Source organism: Oncorhynchus nerka, linkage group LG8, assembly GCF_034236695.1.
Source record: "Oncorhynchus nerka isolate Pitt River linkage group LG8, Oner_Uvic_2.0, whole genome shotgun sequence".
In the NCBI taxonomy this organism is placed as follows: domain Eukaryota; kingdom Metazoa; phylum Chordata; class Actinopteri; order Salmoniformes; family Salmonidae; genus Oncorhynchus; species Oncorhynchus nerka.
This window is the reverse complement of record NC_088403.1, coordinates 815,362-840,946: the sequence shown is the minus strand read 5'-3', so window position 1 is coordinate 840,946 and position 25,585 is coordinate 815,362. Positions and strand designations below refer to the sequence as shown.

Here is a 25,585-nt window from a genome sequence, read left to right as displayed (position 1 = left end):
GTGCCCTGGTTCACCTGGTGTGCGAGGGGTCTCTGTCCCATTTCTCCAGGGGTATGACTGACTGTCTTCCATCACTATGGGGTCTCTGTCCCATTTCTCCAGGGGTATGACTGACTGTCTTCCATCACTATGGGGTCTCTGTCCCATTTCTCCAGGGGTATGACTGACTGACTGTCATCCATCACTATGGGGTCTCTGTCCCATTTCTCCAGGGGTATGACTGACTGTCTTCCATCACTATGGGGTCTCTGTCCCATTTCTCCAGGGGTATGACTGACTGACTGTCTTCCATCACTATGGGGTCTCTGTCCCATTCCTCCAGGGGTATGACTGTCTGTCTTCCATCACTATGGGGTCTCTGTCCCATTCCTCCAGGGGTATGACTGACTGTCTTCCATCACTATGGGGTCTCTGTCCCATTTCTCCAGGGGTATGACTGACTGTCTTCCATCACTATGGGGTCTCTGTCCCATTTCTCCAGGGGTATGACTGACTGTCTGTCTTCCATCACTATGGGGTCTCTGTCCCATTTCTCCAGGGGTATGACTGACTGTCATCCATCACTATGGAGTCTCTGTCCCATTTCTCCAGGGGTATGACTGACTGTCTTCCATCACTATGGGGTCTCTGTCCCATTCCTCCAGGGGTATGACTGACTGTCTTCCATCACTATGGGGTCTCTGTCCCATTCCTCCAGGGGTATGACTGACTGTCTTCCATCACTATGGGGTCTCTGTCCCATTTCTCCAGGGGTATGACTGACTGTCTTCCATCACTATGGGGTCTCTGTCCCATTCCTCCAGGGGTATGACTGTCTGTCTTCCATCACTATGGGGTCTCTGTCCCATTTCTCCAGGGGTATGACTGTCTGTCTTCCATCACTATGGGGTCTCTGTCCCATTTCTCCAGGGGTATGACTGACTGTCTTCCATCACTCCAGGGGTATGACTGACTGTCTTCCATCACTATGGGGTCTCTGTCCCATTTCTCCAGGGGTATGACTGACTGACTGTCTTCCATCACTATGGGGTCTCTGTCCCATTTCTCCAGGGGTATGACTGACTGTCTTCCATCACTATGGGGTCTCTGTCCCATTTCTCCATGGGTATGACTGACTGTCTTCCATCACTATGGGGTCTCTGTCCCATTTCTCCAGGGGTATGACTGTCTGTCTTCCATCCATCACTATGGGGTCTCTGTCCCATTTCTCCAGGGGTATGACTGACTGTCTGTCTTCCATCACTATGGGGTCTCTGTCCCATTTCTCCAGGGGTATGACTGTCTGTCTTCCATCACTATGGGGTCTCTGTCCCATTTCTCCAGGGGTATGACTGACTGTCTTCCATCACTATGGGGTCTCTGTCCCATTTCTCCAGGGGTATGACTGACTGTCTTCCATCACTATGGGGTCTCTATCCCATTTCTCCAGGGGTATGACTGACTGACTGTCTTCCATCACTATGGGGTCTCTGTCCCATTTCTCCAGGGGTATGACTGTCTGTCTTCCATCACTATGGGGTCTCTGTCCCATTTCTCCAGGGGTATGACTGACTGTCTTCCATCACTATGGGGTCTCTGTCCCATTTCTCCAGGGGTATGACTGACTGTCTTCCATCACTATGGGGTCTCTGTCCCATTTCTCCAGGGGTATGACTGACTGACTGACTGTCTTCCATCACTATGGGGTCTCTGTCCCATTCCTCCAGGGGTATGACTGACTGTCTTCCATCACTATGGGGTCTCTGTCCCATTTCTCCAGGGGTATGACTGACTGTCTTCCATCACTATGGGGTCTCTGTCCCATTCCTCCAGGGGTATGACTGACTGTCTTCCATCACTATGGGGTCTCTGTCCCATTTCTCCAGGGGTATGACTGACTGTCTTCCATCACTATGGGGTCTCTGTCCCATTTCTCCAGGGGTATGACTGTCTGTCTTCCATCACTATGGGGTCTCTGTCCCATTTCTCCAGGGGTATGACTGACTGTCTTCCATCACTACGGTGTCTCTGTCCCATTTCTCCAGGGGTATGACTGACTGTCTTCCATCACTATGGGGTCTCTGTCCCATTTCTCCAGGGGTATGACTGACTGTCTTCCATCACTACGGGGACTCTGTCCCATTTCTCCAGGGGTATGACTGACTGTCTTCCATCACTATTTAAGTGTGGGTGCCCTGGTTCACCTGGTGTGCGAGGGGTCTCTGTCCCATTTCTCCAGGGGTATGACTGACTGTCTTCCATCACTATGGGGTCTCTGTCCCATTTCTCCAGGGGTATGACTGACTGTCTTCCATCACTATGGGGTCTCTGTCCCATTTCTCCAGGGGTATGACTGACTGACTGTCATCCATCACTATGGGGTCTCTGTCCCATTTCTCCAGGGGTATGACTGACTGTCTTCCATCACTATGGGGTCTCTGTCCCATTTCTCCAGGGGTATGACTGACTGACTGTCTTCCATCACTATGGGGTCTCTGTCCCATTTCTCCAGGGGTATGACTGTGGGTAGTGTGTCAGTACAATAGAGTGACGAGGGGTGTCTTCTAGACGGGGAGCCAAACCACCAAAGCCGTCACAATCCTGGCTCTTAAAAACGGCTAAGCCTATTGTCTATTGTCTTTTACCCCTGAAGACTAAAACAGGGTGCTAGCCACTACTAATCCATCTCTCCCTCCCTTCCTCCCCCTGTCAGATGGATTAGTAGTGGCATCTTGTCCTGGGAGAAGTCTACTGGGAGAGAGGGATGAAACGAAGGAGAGAGAGAGAGCCACAGGGATGGAGAGACAGACGGAGAGTGGTGGGGGGGGTAAAGACACAGAGAGAGATACAGCCAGAAAATCATCACTTGTCCACCAATGAAGGAAGAAAGAAATAGAGAGAGAAATGGAGAGCGAGAAAGATATGGGCCACCCGGTGTTATGAGATAAAGCCTCTTCTCTCCAGACACTCTGAACACTGTCTAGAGAAACAGAGCAGCTCACTGTCTAGAGAAACAAAGCAGCTCACTGTCTAGAGAAACAGAGCAGCTCCCTGTCTAGAGAAACAGAGCAGCTCCCTGTCTAGAGAAACAGAGCAGCTCACTGTCTAGAGAAACAGAGCAGCTCACTGTCTAGAGAAACAGAGCAGCTCACTGTCTAGAGAAACAGAGCAGCTCACTGTCTAGAGAAACAGAGCAGCTCACTGTCTAGAGAAACAGAGCAGCTCACTGTCTAGAGAAACAGAGCAGCTCACTGTCTAGAGAAACAGAGCTGCTCACTGTCTAGAGAAACAGAGCAGCTCACTGTCTAGAGAAACAGAGCAGCTCACTGTCTAGAGAAACAGAGCAGCTCACTGTCTAGAGAAACAGAGCAGCTCACTGTCTAGAGAAACAGAGCAGCTCACTGTCTAGAGAAACAGAGCAGCTCACTGTCTAGAGAAACAAAGCAGCTCACTGTCTGGAGAAACAAAGCAGCTCACTGTCTAGCGAAACAGAGCAGCTCACTGTCTAGAGAAACAGAGCAGCTCACTGTCTAGAGAAACAGAGCAGCTCACTGTCTAGAGAAACAGAGCAGCTCACTGTCTAGAGAAACAGGGCAGCTCACTGTCTAGAGAAACAGAGCAGCTCACTGTCTAGAGAAACAGAGCAGCTCACTGTCTAGAGAAACAGGGCAGCTCACTGTCTAGAGAAACAGAGCAGCTCACTGTCTAGAGAAACAGAGCAGCTCACTGTCTAGAGAAACAGAGCAGCTCACTGTCTAGAGAAACAGAGCAGCTCACTGTCTAGAGAAACAGAGCAGCTCACTGTCTGGAGAAACAGAGCAGCTCAGCTCACTGTCTAGAGAAACAGAGCAGCTCTGCTCACTGTCTAGAGAAACAGAGCAGCTCTGCTCACTGTCTAGAGAAACAGAGCAGCTCACTGTCTAGAGAAACAGAGCAGCTCACTGTCTAGAGAAACAGAGCAGCTCACTGTCTAGAGAAACAGCTGGGACAGAACATGGTAGCTGGAGGATGTGGATGTGGCTGTGAAACGGTGTGTCCTAACCTCTCCATAGGAAGGAGACGAGGCTGTGAGACGGTGTGACCCCTGACCTCTCCATAGGAAGGAGAGGAGGCTGTGAGACAGTGTGACCCCTGACCTCTCCATAGGAAGGAGACGAGGCTGTGAGACGGTGTGACCCCTAACCTCTCCATAGGCTGTGAGACGATGTGACCCCTGACCTCTCCATAGGCTGTGAGACAGTGTGACCCCTGACCTCTCCCATAGGAAGGAGAGGAGGCTGTGAGACGGTGTGACCCCTGACCTCTCCATAGGAAGGAGACGAGGCTGTGAGACGGTGTGACCCCTAACCTCTCCATAGGAAGGAGACGAGGCTGTGAGACGGTGTGACCCCTGACCCAGGGGTTCTTTAACTTTTTCAGCCTGCGACCCAAATGAGAAATTCTGTGTTTTCCTGGGACCCAAGCTCACGAAAATATGCAACTATACGTAAATATTGGGACATTTCATTACCCTTATGCCTAAAAACAAATGCAATATAGACTAAAACAAATAATAATGCCATAAAATATCCATTTAAATGTCTAATCATGTTTAATTCTGCTCTACCAAGCAGTAACTTCTCATAGCGCAAAACTGAGGAAAATGGGCTTTAATTTACCTTTTGGTTTCATAGTGTCTTCATTTTCTCCTGACCACAATACGAGGCAGGATACTTGTCCACGTGATTAAACTTGGTTTCATAGTGTCTTCATGCAGTTACTGTTAACATTTTCATTTTCTCCTGACCACAATACGAGGCAGGATACTTGTCCACGTGATTAAACTTGGTTTTAATGTAGCAGAACATGACATGAACTCATTTTAGACCAAACGAGCAGCTACTGCCTTGTTGCTTGGACGGGCAGCATTGCTCCTCGTTAAAAACACTCTTTATCTGTCTTAAGTTGGAACTGGTGCTGTTAAAAAATACAATATTTGTTTTATTCTGAACATGAATAGACCGATTGATTAAATCCCACAGGTTGAAGTTTTCAATAAACACGTCTATTCTGGGCTCAGGTTTAGACTCAGAGGTGATACATTTCAGACAAGAGGTGATACTCAGCATTGAGTCTGTTTCTGTACTTGTTTTTTCTTAAGTACTCCAGAGTTGAGAACCCGGACTGACACAAGTACGTGGTGCCAACCTGGACCACAACATCTACTGCTTCCTCAGTCAGGCAGGAGGCCACTTCCTGTTGGAGATGAACAACCCAGAACTGTGTGAGTGGGTTCTCAGTCAGCTATTAGCTGTGTACAAGGCCAGGGAAATGTTAGCTATTAGCTGTGTTCAAGGCCAGGGGATTGTTAGAAAGAGAAACATCTACTACTATGAGGGTTAGTTAGTTACTCCCATATGTCTGCTGATCATCACCTGTTATAAAATGACAACAACGCCTTGCTAGCTCACTGTTCCACTGTCAAAGCACTGTTTTTCAGAAGGACTGTTTCCCAGAAGGACTGTTTCCCAGAAGGACTGTTTCCCAGAAGGACTGTTTCCCTGAATGACTGTTTCCCTGAATGACTGTTTCCCTGAATGACTGTTTCCCAGAAGGACTGTTTCCCTGAATGACTGTTTCCCAGAATGACTGTTTCCCTGAATGACTGTTTCCCAGAAGTACTGTTTCCCTGAATGACTGTTTCCAGAACCACTGGTGTTTCCCAGAAGGACTGTTTCCAGAAGCACCGTTTCCCTGAAGGACCGTTTCCCAGAATCACTGTTTTCCAGAACCACTGTTTCCCAGAACCACTGTTTCCCAGAAGGACCGTTTCCCAGAACCACTGTTTTCCAGAAAACCCGTTTCCCAGAAGCACCGTTTCCCAGAAGGACCGTTTCCCAGAAGGACCGTTTCCCAGAAGGACCGTTTCCCAGAAGCACCGTTTCCCAGAAGGACCGTTTCCCAGAAGGACCGTTTCCCGAAGGACAGTTTCCCAGAAGGACCATTTCCCAGAAGGACCATTTCCCAGAAGCATCCTGCTTTGAAAGACCTCCCTGGGTTTACCGTCACGCTGTGTTCGATCAGGACGTGTCGTTTTATTAATTTGGTTGGTTTTTCAGAGACTCATTACTCAGCACTTCCCCTTTGTGGATGCTCCCGTTTATTCCTCAACGTTTGCGGTGACACTAAGAGAGAGAAACTCATCGCTGTATTTGCGTTTCCATGACGATTGAGCTCAGTCGGGAAACTAGTAGCTACCGTGAGTCCATTTGATGACAGCGGTGTGTGGATGGCTGGTGGGAACGACAAGTCAATGGCCGACAGAGCTGCAGCGGATGGGTCTTGAAGTGATCGTCAAGAAAACGGGCTGGGGATCGAACCAGGGTCTGTAGTGACGCCTCTAGCACGGAGATGCAATGCCTTAGACCGCCGCGCCACTTGGCCAAATCAATTAAAATCCATTAATTAATTAAATAATTGATTAACTAATTGATTAAGGAAAGCTGTACCCACCTCTTCATAGCTAGAAGGAGAAGAGGCTCCCTGGCTGTTTGCCTGAGTGGAGGGGTGGAGCGTGAGGTGGAGGTGGGTGTCTGGAACAGGATTAGGGGGTGTCTCTGGTGGCCCTTCCCAGACCAGGGTGCTCTGCTGGGGGGGACAGGTCTGGTAGGCTGCCCGGCGCTCTGGAGAGAAGCTATCCCACAGGCCTGAAATAGCTTCAGATACTACAGCCAGACCAGTCTGTCCCGGGCTCAGCACACCGCTACAAACCAACTTCTCCAGGGTCTGTCTGTAGAACAACAAGTACCTGGGGAGAAATAGAGAGATGAGGGAGTGGGATGGAGGGAGAGAGAGGGAGATGGGGAGAGAGAGGGTGATTGAGGAGAGAGATAGATAGGGATGGGGAGAGAGAGGGTGATTGGGGAGAGAGATAGATAGGGATGGGAGAGAGAGAGGGATGGGGAGTGAGTGAGGGTGATTGGGGAGAGAGATAGATAGGGATGGGAGAGGGTGATGGGGAGAGAGAGGGATGGGGAGAGAGAGAGGGTGATGGGGTGAGAGAGGGATGGGGAGAGAGAGAGGGTGATGGCGAGAGAGGGAGATAGGGATAGGAGAGAGATAGGTATGGGAGAGAGAGAGAGAGGGTTATGGGGAGAGAGAGAGGGTTATGGGGGAGAGAGAGATATGGATGGGAGAGAGAGAGGGTTATGGGGAGAGAGAGATATGGATGGGAGAGGGTGAAGGGGATAGGAGAGAGAGAGGGTTATGGGGAGAGAGAGAGATATGGATGGGAGAGAGAGAGAGAGGGTTATGGGGAGAGAGATGGGGGAGAGAGAGGGTGATTGGGGAGAGAGATAGATAGGGATGGGAGAGAGAGAGGGATGGGAGAGAGAGTGATGGGGAGAGAGAGTGGGATTGGGGAGAGTGATGGGGAGAGAGAGAGGGTGATTGGGGAGAGAGATAAATAGGGATGGGAGAGAGAGAGGGATGGGGAGTGAGTGAGGGTGATTGGGGAGAGAGATAGATAGGGATGGGAGAGGGTGATGGGGAGAGAGAGGGATGGGGAGAGAGAGAGGGTGATGGGGTGAGAGAGGGATGGGGAGAGAGAGAGGGTGATGGCGAGAGAGGGAGAGGGTTATGGGGAGAGAGAGAGGGTTATGGGGAGAGAGAGAGGGTTATGGGGGAGAGAGAGATATGGATGGGAGAGAGAGAGGGTTATGGGGAGAGAGAGAGGGATGGGGGAGAGAGAGGGATGAGAGAGAGAGAGAGGGTTATGGGGAGAGAGAGAGGGTGATGGGGTGAGAGAGGGATGGGGAGAGAGAGAGGGTGATGGCGAGAGAGGGAGATAGGGATAGGAGAGAGATAGGTATGGGAGAGAGAGAGAGGGTTATGGGGAGAGAGAGGGTTATGGGGAGAGAGAGGGTTATGGGGAGAGAGAGAGATATGGATGGGAGAGAGAGAGGGTTATGGGGAGAGAGATGGGGAGAGAGAGAGGGTGATTGGGGAGAGAGATAGATAGGGATGGGAGAGAGAGAGGGATGGGAGAGAGAGTGATGGGGAGAGAGAATGGGATTGGGGAGAGTGATGGGGAGAGAGAGAGGGTGATTGGGGAGAGAGATAGATAGGGATGGGAGAGGGTGATGGGGAGAGAGAGGGATGGGGAGAGAGAGAGGGTGATGGCGAGAGAGGGAGATAGGGATAGGAGAGAGATAGGTATGGGAGAGAGAGAGAGGGTTATGGGGAGAGAGAGAGGGTTATGGGGAGAGAGAGAGATATGGATGGGAGAGAGAGAGGGTTATGGGGAGAGAGAGGGTTATGGGGAGAGAGAGAGAGAGATATGGATGGGAGAGAGAGAGGGTTATGGGGAGAGAGAGAGAGTTATGGGAGAGAGAGAGGGTTATGGGGAGAGAGAGAGATATGGATGGGAGAGAGAGAGGATTATGGGGAGAGAGAGAGAGTTATGGGGAGAGAGAGAGGGTTATGGGGAGAGAGAGAGATATGGATGGGAGAGAGAGAGGGTTATGGGGAGAGAGAGAGGGTGATGGGGAGAGAGAGAGGGTTATGGGGAGAGAGAGAGATATGGATGGGAGAGAGAGAGAGTTATGGGGAGAGAGAGAGAGTTATGGGGAGAGAGAGAGATATGGATGGGAGAGAGAGAGGATTATGGGGAGAGAGAGAGATATGGATGGGAGAGAGAGAGGATTATGGGGAGAGAGAGAGTTATGGGGAGAGAGAGAGGGTTATGGGGAGAGAGAGAGTTATGGGGAGAGAGAGAGATATGGGGAGAGAGAGAGATATGGATGGGAGAGAGAGAGATATGGATGGGAGAGAGAGAGTTATGGGGAGAGAGAGAGATATGGATGGGAGAGAGAGAGGATTATGGGGAGAGAGAGAGAGTTATGGGGGGAGAGAGAGGGTTATGGGGAGAGAGAGAGATATGGATGGGGAGAGAGAGGGTTATGGGGAGAGAGAGAGGGTGATGGGGGAGAGAGAGGGTTATGGGGAGAGAGAGAGATATGGATGGGAGAGAGAGAGAGAGAGAGGGTTATGGGGAGAGAGATAGGGTGAAGGGGAGAGAGATAGATAGGGATGGGAGAGAGAGAGATAGATAGGGATGGGAGAGAGAGAGGGTTATGGGGAGAGAGAGAGGGTTATGGGGAGAGAGAGAGGGTTATGGGGAGAGAGAGAGGGTTATGGAGAGAGAGAGAGGGTGAAGGGGAGAGAGATAGATATGGATGGGAGAGAGAGAGATAGATAGGGATGGGAGAGAGAGAGGGTGAAGGGGAGAGAGAGAGATATGGATGGGAGAGAGAGATATGGATGGGAGAGAGAGATATGGATGGGAGAGAGAGAGGGTTATGGGGGGAGAGAGGGTGATGGGGAGAGAGAGAGGGTGATGGAGAGAGAGGGATGGGGAGAGAGAGAGGGATGGGGGAGAGAGAGGGATGGGAGAGAGAGAGGGTGAAGGGGGAGAGATAGGGATGGGAGAGAGAGAGGGATGGGGAGAGAGAGGGTGATGGGGAGAGAGAGATATATGGATGGGAGAGAGAGAGGGTTATGGGGAGAGAGAGAGGGTTATGGGGAGAGAGAGAGGGTTATGGGGAGAGAGAGAGGGTTATGGGGAGAGAGAGAGGGTTATGGGGAGAGAGAGAGAGGGTTATGGGGAGAGAGAGAGATATGGATGGGGAGAGAGAGAGGGTTATGGGGAGAGAGATATATGGATGGGAGAGAGAGAGGGTTATGGGGAGAGAGAGGGTTATGGAGAGAGAGAGAGAGAGAGAGGGTTATGGGGAGAGAGAGAGAGGGTGATGGGGAGAGAGAGAGGGTGAGGGAGAGAGCGAGAGAGAGAGGGTTATGGGGAGAGAGAGGGTGATGGGGAGAGAGAGAGAGAGAGAGAGGGAGATGGAGGGGAGAGAGAGGGTTATGGGGAGAGAGAGAGAAGGAGGGGAGAGAGAGAGAGAGAGGGTTATGGAGAGAGAAGGAGGGGAGAGAGAGAGAGAGGGTGAAGGGGAGAGAGAGAGGGTTATGGGGAGAGAGAAGGTGATCATTGCTGTTTTATGGAGGTTATACATTAATTTGGTGAAATGAACGAGTCCCTTTTTTAAACCTCTCTCCATGGTCAGAGGTGCACCTCAGTGGCCCCCAGCTATAAATCCCCTGGTGCTGAATCCTTGATCCCCAGTCACAGGCCAGGAGAGCACTAACTCAACGCACTATGGACAGTTAATCCCCAGTCACAGGCCAGGAGACTCAACGCACTATGGACAGTTAATCCCCAGTCACAGGCCAGGAGACTCAACGCACTACGGACAGTTAATCCCCAGTCACAGGCCAGGAGACTCAACGCACTATGGACAGTTAATCCCCAGTCACAGGCCAGGAGACTCAACGCACTATGGACAGTTAATCCCCAGTCACAGGCCAGGAGACTCAACGCACTATGGACAGTTAATCCCCAGTCACAAGCCAGGAGACTCAACGCACTATGGACAGTTAATCCCCAGTCACAGGCCAGGAGACTCAACGCACTATGGACAGTTAATCCCCAGTCACAGGCCAGGAGACTCAACGCACTACGGACAGTTAATCCCCAGTCACAGGCCAGGAGAGCACTAACTCAACGCACTATGGACAGTTAATCCCCAGTCACAGGCCAGGAGACTCAACGCACTACGGACAGTTAATCCCCAGTCACAGGCCAGGAGACTCAACGCACTATGGACAGTTAATCCCCAGTCACAGGCCAGGAGACTCAACGCACTACGGACAGTTAATCCCCAGTCACAGGCCAGGAGAGCACTAACTCAACGCACTACGGACAGTTAATCCCCAGTCACAGGCCAGGAGACTCAACGCACTATGGACAGTTAATCCCCAGTCACAGGCCAGGAGACTCAACGCACTATGGACAGTTAATCCCCAGTCACAGGCCAGGAGAGCACTAACTCAACGCACTACGGACAGTTAATCCCCAGTCACAGGCCAGGAGACTCAACGCACTATGGACAGTTAATCCCCAGTCACAGGCCAGGAGACTCAACGCACTATGGACAGTTAATCCCCAGTCACAGGCCAGGAGACTCAATGCACTATGGACAGTTAATCCCCAGTCACAGGCCAGGAAACTCAATGCACTATGGACAGTTAATCCCCAGTCACAGGCCAGGAGAGCACTAACTCAACGCACTATGGACAGTTAATCCCCAGTCACAGGCCAGGAGACTCAATGCACTATGGACAGTTAATCCCCAGTCACAGGCCAGGAGAGCACTAACTCAATGCACTATGGACAGTTAATCCCCAGTCACAGGCCAGGAGACTCAACGCACTATGGACAGTTAATCCCCAGTCACAGGCCAGGAGACTCAACGCACTATGGACAGTTAATCCCCCGTCACAGGCCAGGAGACTCAACGCACTATGGACAGTTAATCCCCAGTCACAGGCCAGGAGACTCAACGCACTATGGACAGTTAATCCCCAGTCACAGGCCAGGAGAGCACTAACTCAACGCACTATGGACAGTTAATCCCCAGTCACAGGCCAGGAGAGCACTAACTCAACGCACTATGGACAGTTAATCCCCAGTCACAGGCCAGGAGAGCACTAACTCAACGCACTATGGACAGTTAATCCCCAGTCACAGGCCAGGAGGGCACTAACTCAACGCACTATGGACAGTTAATCCCCAGTCACAGGCCAGGAGACTCAACGCACTATGGACAGTTAATCCCCAGTCACAGGCCAGGAGAGCACTAACTCAACGCACTACGGACAGTTAATCCCCAGTCACAGGCCAGGAGACTCAACGCACTACGGACAGTTGATCCCCAGTCACAGGCCAGGAGACTCAACGCACTATGGACAGTTAATCCCCAGTCACAGGCCAGGAGAGCACTAACTCAATGCACTATGGACAGTTAATCCCCAGTCACAGGCCAGGAGACTCAACGCACTATGGACAGTTAATCCCCAGTCACAGGCCAGGAGAGCACTAACTCAACGCACTATGGACAGTTAATCCCCAGTCACAGGCCAGGAGACTCAACGCACTACGGACAGTTAATCTCCAGTCACAGGCCAGGAGACTCAACGCACTATGGACAGTTAATCCCCAGTCACAGGCCAGGAGACTCAACGCACTATGGACAGTTAATCCCCAGTCACAGGCCAGGAGAGCACTAACTCAACGCACTATGGACAGTTAATCCCCAGTCACAGGCCAGGAGACTCAACGCACTATGGACAATTAATCCCCAGTCACAGGCCAGGAGACTCAACGCACTATGGACAGTTAATCCCCAGTCACAGGCCAGGAGACTCAACGCACTATGGACAGTTAATCCCCAGTCACAGGCCAGGAGACTCAACGCACTATGGACAGTTAATCCCCAGTCACAGGCCAGGAGACTCAACGCACTATGGACAGTTAATCCCCAGTCACAGGCCAGGAGAGCACTAACTCAACGCACTATGGACAGTTAATCCCCAGTCACAGGCCAGGAGAGCACTAACTCAACGCACTATGGACAGTTAATCCCCAGTCACAGGCCAGGAGACTCAACGCACTATGGACAGTTAATCCCCAGTCACAGGCCAGGAGAGCACTAACTCAACGCACTATGGACAGTTAATCCCCAGTCACAGGCCAGGAGACTCAACGCACTATGGACAGTTAATCCCCAGTCACAGGCCAGGAGACTCAACGCACTATGGACAGTTAATCCCCAGTCACAGGCCAGGAGACTCAATGCACTATGGACAGTTAATCCCCAGTCACAGGCCAGAAGAGCACTAACTCAACGCACTATGGACAGTTAATCCCCAGTCACAGGCCAGGAGACTCAACGCACTATGGACAGTTAATCCCCAGTCACAGGCCAGGAGACTCAACGCACTATGGACAGTTAATCCCCAGTCACAGGCCAGGAGAGCACTAACTCAACGCACTATGGACAGTTAATCCCCAGTCACAGGCCAGGAGACTCAACGCACTATGGACAGTTAATCCCCAGTCACAGGCCAGGAGACTCAACGCACTATGGACAGTTAATCCCCAGTCACAGGCCAGGAGACTCAACGCACTATGGACAGTTAATCCCCAGTCACAGGCCAGGAGAGCACTAACTCAACGCACTATGGACAGTTAATCCCCAGTCACAGGCCAGGAGAGCACTAACTCAACGCACTACGGACAGTTAATCCCCAGTCACAGGCCAGGAGACTCAACGCACTATGGACAGTTAATCCCCAGTCACAGGCCAGGAGACTCAACGCACTATGGACAGTTAATCCCCAGTCACAGGCCAGGAGAGCACTAACTCAACGCACTATGGACAGTTAATCCCCAGTCACAGGCCAGGAGACTCAACGCACTACGGACAGTTAATCCCCAGTCACAGGCCAGGAGAGCACTAACTCAACGCACTACGGACAGTTAATCCCCAGTCACAGGCTAGGAGAGCACTAACTCAACGCACTATGGACAGTTAATCCCCAGTCACAGGCCAGGAGAGCACTAACTCAACGCACTACGGACAGTTAATCCCCAGTCACAGGCCAGGAGACTCAACGCACTATGGACAGTTAATCCCCAGTCACAGGCCAGGAGACTCAACGCACTATGGACAGTTAATCCCCAGTCACAGGCCAGGAGAGCACTAACTCAATGCACTATGGACAGTTAATCCCCAGTCACAGGCCAGGAGACTCAACGCACTATGGACAGTTAATCCCCAGTCACAGGCCAGGAGGGCACTAACTCAACGCACTATGGACAGTTAATCCCCAGTCACAGGCCAGGAGAGCACTAACTCAACGCACTATGGACAGTTAATCCCCAGTCACAGGCCAGGAGAGCACTAACTCAACGCACTATGGACAGTTAATCCCCAGTCACAGGCCAGGAGACTCAATGCACTATGGACAGTTAATCCCCAGTCACAGGCCAGGAGACTCAATGCACTATGGACAGTTAATCCCCAGTCACAGGCCAGGAGACTCAACGCACTATGGACAGTTAATCCCCAGTCACAGGCCAGGAGACTCAACGCACTATGGACAGTTAATCCCCAGTCACAGGCCAGGAGAGCACTAACTCAACGCACTATGGACAGTTAATCCCCAGTCACAGGCCAGGAGGGCACTAACTCAACGCACTATGGACAGTTAATCCCCAGTCACAGGCCAGGAGACTCAACGCACTATGGACAGTTAATCCCCAGTCACAGGCCAGGAGACTCAACGCACTATGGACAGTTAATCCCCAGTCACAGGCCAGGAGACTCAACGCACTACGGACAGTTAATCCCCAGTCACAGGCCAGGAGACTCAACGCACTATGGACAGTTAATCCCCAGTCACAGGCCAGGAGACTCAACGCACTACGGACAGTTAATCCCCAGTCACAGGCCAGGAGACTCAATGCACTATGGACAGTTAATCCCCAGTCACAGGCCAGGAGACTCAACGCACTATGGACAGTTAATCCCCAGTCACAGGCCAGGAGACTCAACGCACTATGGACAGTTAATCCCCAGTCACAGGCCAGGAGACTCAACGCACTACGGACAGTTAATCCCCAGTCACAGGCCAGGAGACTCAATGCACTATGGACAGTTAATCCCCAGTCACAGGCCAGGAGACTCAATGCACTATGGACAGTTAATCCCCAGTCACAGGCCAGGAGACTCAACGCACTATGGACAGTTAATCCCCAGTCACAGGCCAGGAGACTCAACGCACTACGGACAGTTAATCCCCAGTCACAGGCCAGGAGAGCACTAACTCAACGCACTATGGACAGTTAATCCCCAGTCACAGGCCAGGAGACTCAACGCACTATGGACAGTTAATCCCCAGTCACAGGCCAGGAGACTCAACGCACTATGGACAGTTAATCCCCAGTCACAGGCCAGGAGACTCAACGCACTATGGACAGTTAATCCCCAGTCACAGGCCAGGAGACTCAACGCACTACGGACAGTTAATCCCCAGTCACAGGCCAGGAGACTCAACGCACTACGGACAGTTAATCCCCAGTCACAGGCCAGAAGAGCACTAACTCAATGCACTACGGACAGTTAATCCCCAGTCACAGGCCAGGAGACTCAACGCACTACGGACAGTTAATCCCCAGTCACAGGCCAGGAGACTCAACGCACTATGGACAGTTAATCCCCAGTCACAGGCCAGGAGACTCAACGCACTATGGACAGTTAATCCCCAGTCACAGGCCAGGAGACTCAATGCACTATGGACAGTTAATCCCCAGTCACAGGCCAGAAGAGCACTAACTCAACGCACTATGGACAGTTAATCCCCAGTCACAGGCCAGGAGACTCAACGCACTATGGACAGTTAATCCCCAGTCACAGGCCAGGAGACTCAACGCACTATGGACAGTTAATCCCCAGTCACAGGCCAGGAGAGCACTAACTCAACGCACTATGGACAGTTAATCCCCAGTCACAGGCCAGGAGACTCAACGCACTATGGACAGTTAATCCCCAGTCACAGGCCAGGAGACTCAACGCACTATGGACAGTTAATCCCCAGTCACAGGCCAGGAGACTCAACGCACTATGGACAGTTAATCCCCAGTCACAGGCCAGGAGAGCACTAACTCAACGCACTATGGACAGTTAATCCCCAGTCACAGGCCAGGAGAGCACTAACTCAACGCACTACGGACAGTTAATCCCCAGTCACAGGCCAGGAGACTCAACGCACTATGGACAGTTAATCCCCAGTCACAGGCCAGGAGACTCAACGCACTATGGACAGTTAATCCCCAGTCACAGGCCAGGAGAGCACTAACTCAACGCACTATGGACAGTTAATCCCCAGTCACAGGCCAGGAGACTCAACGCACTACGGACAGTTAATCCCCAGTCACAGGCCAGGAGAGCACTAACTCAACGCACTACGGACAGTTAATCCCCAGTCACAGGCTAGGAGAGCACTAACTCAACGCACTATGGACAGTTAATCCCCAGTCACAGGCCAGGAGAGCACTAACTCAACGCACTACGGACAGTTAATCCCCAGTCACAGGCCAGGAGACTCAACGCACTATGGACAGTTAATCCCCAGTCACAGGCCAGGAGACTCAACGCACTATGGACAGTTAATCCCCAGTCACAGGCCAGGAGAGCACTAACTCAATGCACTATGGACATTTAATCCCCAGTCACAGGCCAGGAGACTCAACGCACTATGGACAGTTAATCCCCAGTCACAGGCCAGGAGGGCACTAACTCAACGCACTATGGACAGTTAATCCCCAGTCACAGGCCAGGAGAGCACTAACTCAACGCACTATGGACAGTTAATCCCCAGTCACAGGCCAGGAGAGCACTAACTCAACGCACTATGGACAGTTAATCCCCAGTCACAGGCCAGGAGACTCAATGCACTATGGACAGTTAATCCCCAGTCACAGGCCAGGAGACTCAATGCACTATGGACAGTTAATCCCCAGTCACAGGCCAGGAGACTCAACGCACTATGGACAGTTAATCCCCAGTCACAGGCCAGGAGACTCAACGCACTATGGACAGTTAATCCCCAGTCACAGGCCAGGAGAGCACTAACTCAACGCACTATGGACAGTTAATCCCCAGTCACAGGCCAGGAGGGCACTAACTCAACGCACTATGGACAGTTAATCCCCAGTCACAGGCCAGGAGACTCAACGCACTATGGACAGTTAATCCCCAGTCACAGGCCAGGAGACTCAACGCACTATGGACAGTTAATCCCCAGTCACAGGCCAGGAGACTCAACGCACTACGGACAGTTAATCCCCAGTCACAGGCCAGGAGACTCAACGCACTATGGACAGTTAATCCCCAGTCACAGGCCAGGAGACTCAACGCACTACGGACAGTTAATCCCCAGTCACAGGCCAGGAGACTCAATGCACTATGGACAGTTAATCCCCAGTCACAGGCCAGGAGACTCAACGCACTATGGACAGTTAATCCCCAGTCACAGGCCAGGAGACTCAACGCACTATGGACAGTTAATCCCCAGTCACAGGCCAGGAGACTCAACGCACTACGGACAGTTAATCCCCAGTCACAGGCCAGGAGACTCAATGCACTATGGACAGTTAATCCCCAGTCACAGGCCAGGAGACTCAATGCACTATGGACAGTTAATCCCCAGTCACAGGCCAGGAGACTCAACGCACTATGGACAGTTAATCCCCAGTCACAGGCCAGGAGACTCAACGCACTACGGACAGTTAATCCCCAGTCACAGGCCAGGAGAGCACTAACTCAACGCACTATGGACAGTTAATCCCCAGTCACAGGCCAGGAGACTCAACGCACTATGGACAGTTAATCCCCAGTCACAGGCCAGGAGACTCAACGCACTATGGACAGTTAATCCCCAGTCACAGGCCAGGAGACTCAACGCACTACGGACAGTTAATCCCCAGTCACAGGCCAGGAGACTCAACGCACTACGGACAGTTAATCCCCAGTCACAGGCCAGGAGACTCAACGCACTACGGACAGTTAATCCCCAGTCACAGGCCAGAAGAGCACTAACTCAACGCACTACGGACAGTTAATCCCCAGTCACAGGCCAGGAGACTCAACGCACTACGGACAGTTAATCCCCAGTCACAGGCCAGGAGACTCAACGCACTACGGACAGTTAATCCCCAGTCACAGGCCAGGAGACTCAACGCACTATGGACAGTTAATCCCCAGTCACAGGCCAGGAGACTCAACGCACTACGGACAGTTAAAACATCTCAACGGAGACCTCTAATAGAAGCAACCAGCCAAGGCTGAAATTCTGGCAGATTGTTCATTCAGAAATATGACTTCAGTTTCATTTGGATTTTGGGGAGTAGCTTCAACTGAGACGAAGGCGGGGACAGAATTATATATTATATATTATTATATAATCAGACTGTCAATAAATTGATCTATAATCAGACTGTCAATAAATTGATCTATAATCAGACTGTCCATACGTTGGTCTATTAACAAAAATACCAGTTGACTGGTCAGCTGTATAGCCTCTACACTGATGGTCAGCTGTATAGCCTCTACACTGATGGTCAGCTGTATAGCCTCTACACTGATGGTCAGCTGTATAGCCTCTACACTGAGGGTCAGCTGTATAGCCTCTACACTGATGGTCAGCTGTATAGCCTCTACACTGATGGTCAGCTGTATAGCCTCTACACTGATGGTCAGCTGTATAGCCTCTACACTGATGGTCAGCTGTATAGCCTCTACACTGATGGTCAGCTGTATAGCCTCTACACTGATGGTCAGCTGTATAGCCTCTACACTGATGGTCAGCTGTATAGCCTCTACACTGATGGTCAGCTGTATAGCCTCTACACTGATGGTCAGCTGTATAGCCTCTACACTGAGGGTCAGCTGTATAGCCTCTACACTGAGGGTCAGCTGTATAGCCTCTACACTGAGGGTCAGCTGTATAGCCTCTACACTGAGGGTCAGCTGTATAGCCTCTACACTGAGGGTCAGCTGTATAGCCTCTACACTGAGGGTCAGCTGTATAGCCTCTACACTGATGGTCAGCTGTATAGCCTCTACACTGATGGTCAGCTGATGGTCAGCTGTATAGCCTCTACACTGATGGTCAGCTGTATAGCCTCTACACTGATGGTCAGCTGTATAGCCTCTACACTGATGGTCAGCTGTATAGCCTCTACACTGATGGTCAGCTGTATAGCCTCTACACTGATGGAAATACCAGTTGACTGGTCAGCTGTATAGCCTCTACACTGATGGTCATACCAGTTGACTGGTCAGCTGTATAGCCTCTACACTGAGGGTCAGCTGTATAGCCTCTACACTGATGGTCAGCTGTATAGCCTCTACACTGATGGTCAGCTGTATAGCCTCTACACTGATGGTCAGCTGTATAGCCTCTACACTGATGGTCAGCTGTATAGCCTCTACACTGATGGTCAGCTGTATAGCCTCTACACTGATGGTCAGCTGTATAGCCTCTACACTGATGGTCAGCTGTATAGCCTCCACACTGATGGTCAGCTGTATAGCCTCTACACTGAAGATCAGCTGTATAGCCTCTACACTGATGGAAATACCAGTTGACTGGTCAGCTGTATAGCCTCTACACTGATGGTCATACCAGTTGACTGGTCAGCTGTATAGCCTCTACACTGAGGGTCAGCTGTATAGCCTCTACACTGATGGTCAGCTGTATAGCCTCTACACTGAGGGTCAGCTGTATAGCCTCTACACTGAGGGTCAGCTGTATAGCCTCTACACTGATGGTCAGCTGTATAGCCTCTACACTGATGGTCAGCTGTATAGCCTCTACACTGATGGAAATACCAGTTTACTGGTCAGCTGTATAGCCTCTACACTGATGGTCATACCAGTTGACTGGTCAGCTGTATAGCCTCTACACTGAGGGTCAGCTGTATAGCCTCTACACTGATGGTCAGCTGTATAGCCTCTACACTGAGGGTCAGCTGTATAGCCTCTACACTGAGGGTCAGCTGTATAGCCTCTACACTGATGGTCAGCTGTATAGCCTCTACACTGATGGTCAGCTGTATAGCCTCTACACTGATGGAAATACCAGTTGACTGGTCAGCTGTATAGCCTCTACACTGATGGTCATACCAGTTGACTGGTCAGCTGTATAGCCTCTACACTGAGGGTCAGCTGTATAGCCTCTACACTGATGGTCAGCTGTATAGCCTCTACACTGAGGGTCAGCTGTATAGCCTCTACACTGATGGTCAGCTGTATAGCCTCCACACTGATGGTCAGCTGTATAGCCTCTACACTGAAGATCAGCTGTATAGCCTCTACACTGATGGTCAGCTGTATAGCCTCTACACTGATGGTCAGCTGTATAGCCTCTACACTGAGGGTCAGCTGTATAGCCTCTACACTGATGGTCAGCTGTATAGCCTCTACACTGATGGACATACCAGTTGACTGGTCAGCTGTATAGCCTCTACACTGATGGTCAGCTGTATAGCCTCTACACTGAGGGTCAGCTGTATAGCCTCCACACTGATGGTCAGCTGTATAGCCTCTACACTGATGGTCAGCTGTATAGCCTCTACACTGAGGGTCAGCTGTATAGCCTCTACACTGATGGTCAGCTGTATAGCCTCTACACTGATGGTCAGCTGTATAGCCTCTACACTGATGGACATACCAGTTCACAGAAGTTAAAGCTTGGTCACAAATGGATCTTCCAAATGGACAACGACCCCATACGTTGTGGTAAAATGGCTTAAGGACAACAAAGTCAAGGTATCGGAGTGGCCGTCACAAAGCCCTGACCTCAATCCTATAGAACATTTGTGGGCAGAACTGAAAAAGCGTGTGTGAGCAAAGAGGCCTTCAAACCTGACTCAGTTACACCAGCTCTGTCAGGAGAAATGGGCCAAAATTCACCCAACTTATCGTGGGAAGCTTGTGGAAGGCTACCCGAAACGTTTGACCCAAGTTAAACAATTTAAAGGAAATGCAACCAAATACTAAATGAGTGCATGTAAACTTCTGACCCACTGGGAATCTGATGAAAGAAATAAAAGCTGAAATAAATCATTCTCTCTACTATTATTCTGACATTTCACATTCTTAAAATAAAGTGGTGATCCTAACTGACCTAAAACAGGGAATTTCTACTCGGATTAAATGTCAGGATTAGTGAAAAACTGAGTTTAAATGTATTTTTTGCTAAGGTGTATGTAAACTTCCGACTTCAACTGTGTATATATATATATATATATATATATATATATTCCTTATATATAAATCCTAGGCCTATTGGTTGTATGAATCTGGGATCTATCGTCCCAAAACTGTCCCAGAGTCTGTTTGTAACAGGCTATTTCTTTCTCGACAAGCTGACCAATAGAATAGGTGGCCTTAACTTTTCTCCTATAGTAGATTGCCATAGGCTAGCGATGTTGCTGTTCGCTACTCGTTAACCCTGGCGCGAGCACCCACCCTTCAAACTCCAGGATGTTGGTTAGAGAGTTGATGGAGGTCTGAGAGGGGGCGGAGTCATCCAGAGTCTCCTCCGCAGAGTCTTCCTCACTGGTCTCAGTCAGGTCCTCTCCGTCAACTCCGCCATGACGTCTGTGGCCACCAGGTCTTCTGGAGCGCAGGGAGCTGGGGGGGAGGGGAGGGGAGGGAGGGGAGGGGGGGGGGAGGGGGGGAGGGAGGGAGGGAGTGGGAGGGGGAGGGGGAGGGAACAAACAACAGTTTTTAATGTAAGACTGAAAAAAGAAGCTAATTGACATCTACAATAACAATAGAACAACTGTAGTTGATCAATAACATGAGTAGATGATCAATAACATGGGTAGATGATCAATAACATGGGTAGTTGATCAATAACATGGGTAGGTGATCAATAACATGGGTAGGTGATCAATAACATGGGTAACATGGGTAGATGATCAATAACATGGGTAGATGATCAATAACATGGGTAGATGATCAATAACATGGGTAGATGATCAATAACATGGGTAACATGGGTAGATGATCAATAACATGGGTAGATGATCAATAACATGGGTAGATGATCAATAACATGGGTAGGTGATCAATAACATGGGTAGGTGATCAATAACATGGGTAACATGGGTAGATGATCAATAACATGGGTAGATGATCGATAACATGGGTAGATGATCAATAACATGGGTAGATGATCAATAACATGGGTAGATGATCAATAACATGGGTAGTTGATCAATAACATGGGTAGTTGATCAATAACATGGGTAGATGATCAATAACATGGGTAGGTGATCAATAACATGGGTAGGTGATCAATAACATGGGTAGATGATCAATAACATGGGTAGATGATCAATTAGATGATCAATAACATGGGTAGATGATCAATAACATGGGTAGATGATCAATAACATGAGTAGATGATCAATAACATGGGTAGATGATCAATAACATGGGTAGATGATCAATAACATGGGTAGATGATCAATTAGATGATCAATAACATGGGTAGATGATCAATAACATGGGTAGATGATCAATAACATGGGTAGATGATCAATAACATGGGTAGATGATCAATAACATGGGTAGATGATCAATTAGATGATCAATAACATGGGTAGATGATCAATAACATGGGTAGTTGATCAATAACATGGGTAGATGTATATAAACAACTGTAGTTGATCAATAACATGGGTAGTTGATCAATAACATGGGTAGATGATCAATAACATGGGTAGATGATCAATAACATGGGTAGATGATCAATTAGATGATCAATAACATGGGTAGTTGATCAATAACATGGGTAGATGATCAATAACATGGGTAGATGATCAATAACATGGGTAGATGATCAATAACATGGGTAGATGATCAATAACATGGGTAGATGATCAATTAGATGATCAATAACATGGGTAGTTGATCAATAACATGGGTAGATGTATATAAACAACTGTAGTTGATCAATAACATGGGTAGTTGATCAATAACATGGGTAGATGATCAATAACATGGGTAGATGATCAATTAGATGATCAATAACATGGGTAGTTGATCAATAACATGGGTAGTTGATCAATAACATGGGTAGATGATCAATAACATGGGTAGATGATCAATAACATGGGTAGATGATCAATTAGATGATCAATAACATGGGTAGTTGATCAATAACATGGGTAGTTGATCAATAACATGGGTAGTTGATCAATAACATGGGTAGATGATCAATAACATGGGTAGATGATCAATAACATGGGTAGATGATCAATAACATGGGTAGATGATCAATAACATGATAGATGATCAATTAGATGATCAATAACATGGGTAGTTGATCAATAACATGGGTAGTTGATCAATAACATGGGTAGATGATCAATAACATGGGTAGATGATCAATAACATGGGTAGATGATCAATAACATGGGTAGATGATCAATAACATGGGTAGATGATCAATTAGATGATCAATAACATGGGTAGTTGATCAATAACATGGGTAGTTGATCAATAACATGGGTAGTTGATCAATAACATGGGTAGTTGATCGATAACATGGGTAACATGGGTAGTTGATCAATAACATGGGTAGATGATCAATAACATGGGTAGATGATCAATAACATGGGTAGATGATCAATAACATGGGTAGATGATCAATAACATGGGTAGATGATCAATAACATGGGTAGATGATCAATAACATGGGTAGATGATCAATTAGATGATCAATAACATGGGTAGTTGATCAATAACATGGGTAGTTGATCAATAACATGGGTAGATGATCAATAACATGGGTAGTTGATCAATAACATGGGTAGATGATCAATAACATGGGTAGATGATCAATAACATGGGTAGTTGATCAATAACATGGGTAGTTGATCAATTAGATGATCAATAACATGGGTAGATGATCAATAACATGGGTAGTTGATCAATAACATGGGTAGTTGATCAATTAGATGATCAATAACATGGGTAGATGATCAATAACATGGGTAGGTGATCAATAACATGGGTAGGTGATCAATAACATGGGTAGATGATCAATAACATGGGTAGATGATCGATAACATGGGTAGTTGATCAATAACATGGGTAGGTGATCAATAACATGGGTAGTTGATCAATAACATGGGTAGGTGATCAATAACATGGGTAGATGCTGCCCCCCAGTGGTAATCTCTACTAACTGCAGGTGGCACGCTGTACTTAGGGAAAGGGGATACCTAGTCACTGAAATGTGTCTTCAGCTTTTTACCCACAAACCCCTCTGACTCAGAGAGGGGCAGTGGGCTGCCTTAACCCACGTCATCGGGGCCCAGGGAGCTGCTGTTGTTAACTGCCTTAACCCACGTCATCGGGGCCCAGGGAGCTGCTGTTGGTAACTGCCTTAACCCACGTCATCGGGGCCCAGGGAGCTGCTGTTGTTAACTGCCTTAACCCACGTCATCGGGGCCCTGGGAGCTGCTGTTGTTAACTGCCTTAACCCACGTCATCGGGGCCCAGGGAGCTGCTGTTGTTAACTGCCTTAACCCACGTCATCGGGGCCCTGGGAGCTGCTGTTGTTAACTGCCTTAACCCACGTCATCGGGGCCCAGGGAGCTGCTGTTGTTAACTGCCTTAACCCACGTCATCGGGGCCCAGGGAGCTGCTGTTGTTAACTGCCTTAACCCACGTCATCGGGCCCAGGGAGCTGCTGTTGGTAACTGCCTTAACCCACGTCATCGGGGCCCTGGGAGCTGCTGTCGTTAACTGCCTTAACCCACGTCATCGGGGCCCAGGGAGCTGCTGTTGTTAACTGCCTTAACCCACGTCATCGGGGCCCAGGGAGCTGCTGTTGTTAACTGCCTTAACCCACGTCATCGGGGCCCAGGGAGCTGCTGTTGGTAACTGCCTTAACCCACGTCATCGGGGCCCTGGGAGCTGCTGTCGTTAACTGCCTTAACCCACGTCATCGGGGCCCTGGGAGCTGCTGTTGTTAACTGCCTTAACCCACGTCATCGGGGCCCAGGGAGCTGCTGTTGGTAACTGCCTTAACCCACGTCATCGGGGCCCTGGGGGCTGTTGTTGGTAACTGCCTTAACCCACGTCATCGGGGCCCAGGGAGCTGCTGTTGGTAACGGCCTCGCTCAACGGCAGATGGGGAAGGTTTTTTCCCCACCTTGTCAGCTCGGGGATTCAAACCAACAACCTTTCAGTTACTGGCCCAATGCTCTTAACTCGCTAGGCTACCTGCCGCCTAGGCTTTGCACTAGTATCTATGGGGGCGGCAGGTAGCCTAGTGGTTAGAGTGTTGGACTAGTAACCGAAAGGTTGCTGGATCAAATCCCCGAGCTGACAAAGTAAAAATCTGTCATTCTGCCCCTGAACAAGACAGTTAACCCACTGTTCCTAGACCAGTTAACCCACTGTTCCTAGACCAGTTAACCCACTGTTCCTAGACCAGTTAACCCACTGTTCCTAGACCAGTTAACCCACTGTTCCTAGACCAGTTAACCCACTGTTCCTAGACCAGTTAACCCCCTGTTCCTAGACCAGTTAACCCCCTGTTCCTAGACCAGTTAACCCACTGTTCCTAGGCCAGTTAACCCACTGTTCCTAGACCAGTTAACCCACTGTTCCTAGACCAGTTAACCCACTGTTCCTAGACCAGTTAACCCACTGTTCATAGACCAGTTAACCCACTGTTCCTAGACCAGTTAACCCACTGTTCCTAGACCAGTTAACCCACTGTTCCTAGACCAGTTAACCCCCTGTTCCTAGACCAGTTAACTCACTGTTCCTAGACCAGTTAACCTACTGTTCCACTGTTCCTAGACCAGTTAACCCACTGTTCCTAGACCAGTTAACCCACTGTTCCTAGACCAGTTAACCCACTGTTACTAGACCAGTTAACCCCACTGTTTCCTAACCCCACTGACCAGTTAACCCACTGTTCTCGACCAGTTAACCCCACTAGACCAGTTAACCCCACTGTTCCTAGACCAGTTAACCCACTGTTCCTAGACCAGTTAACCCACTGTTCCTAGACCAGTTAACCCACTGTTCCTAGACCAGTTAACCCACTGTTCCTAGACCAGTTAACCCAC

General features: G+C 49.6%; 1 protein-coding gene across 1 annotated transcript in view; it reads right to left on the bottom strand.

Moving 5' to 3' along the window:
• Positions 1-25,585, bottom strand: part of LOC135572803 (stimulated by retinoic acid gene 8 protein homolog) — a 101,963-nt gene that overhangs the window by 72,074 nt on the left and 4,304 nt on the right. Inside the window, exons 5-6 of the mRNA XM_065021221.1 lie at positions 20,955-21,119; positions 6,472-6,766 (exon numbers count right to left, since the gene is read on the bottom strand). Of these exons, the coding sequence (XP_064877293.1) occupies positions 6,472-6,766; positions 20,955-21,119 (460 nt within the window). The remainder of the gene's footprint in view (positions 1-6,471; positions 6,767-20,954; positions 21,120-25,585) is intronic.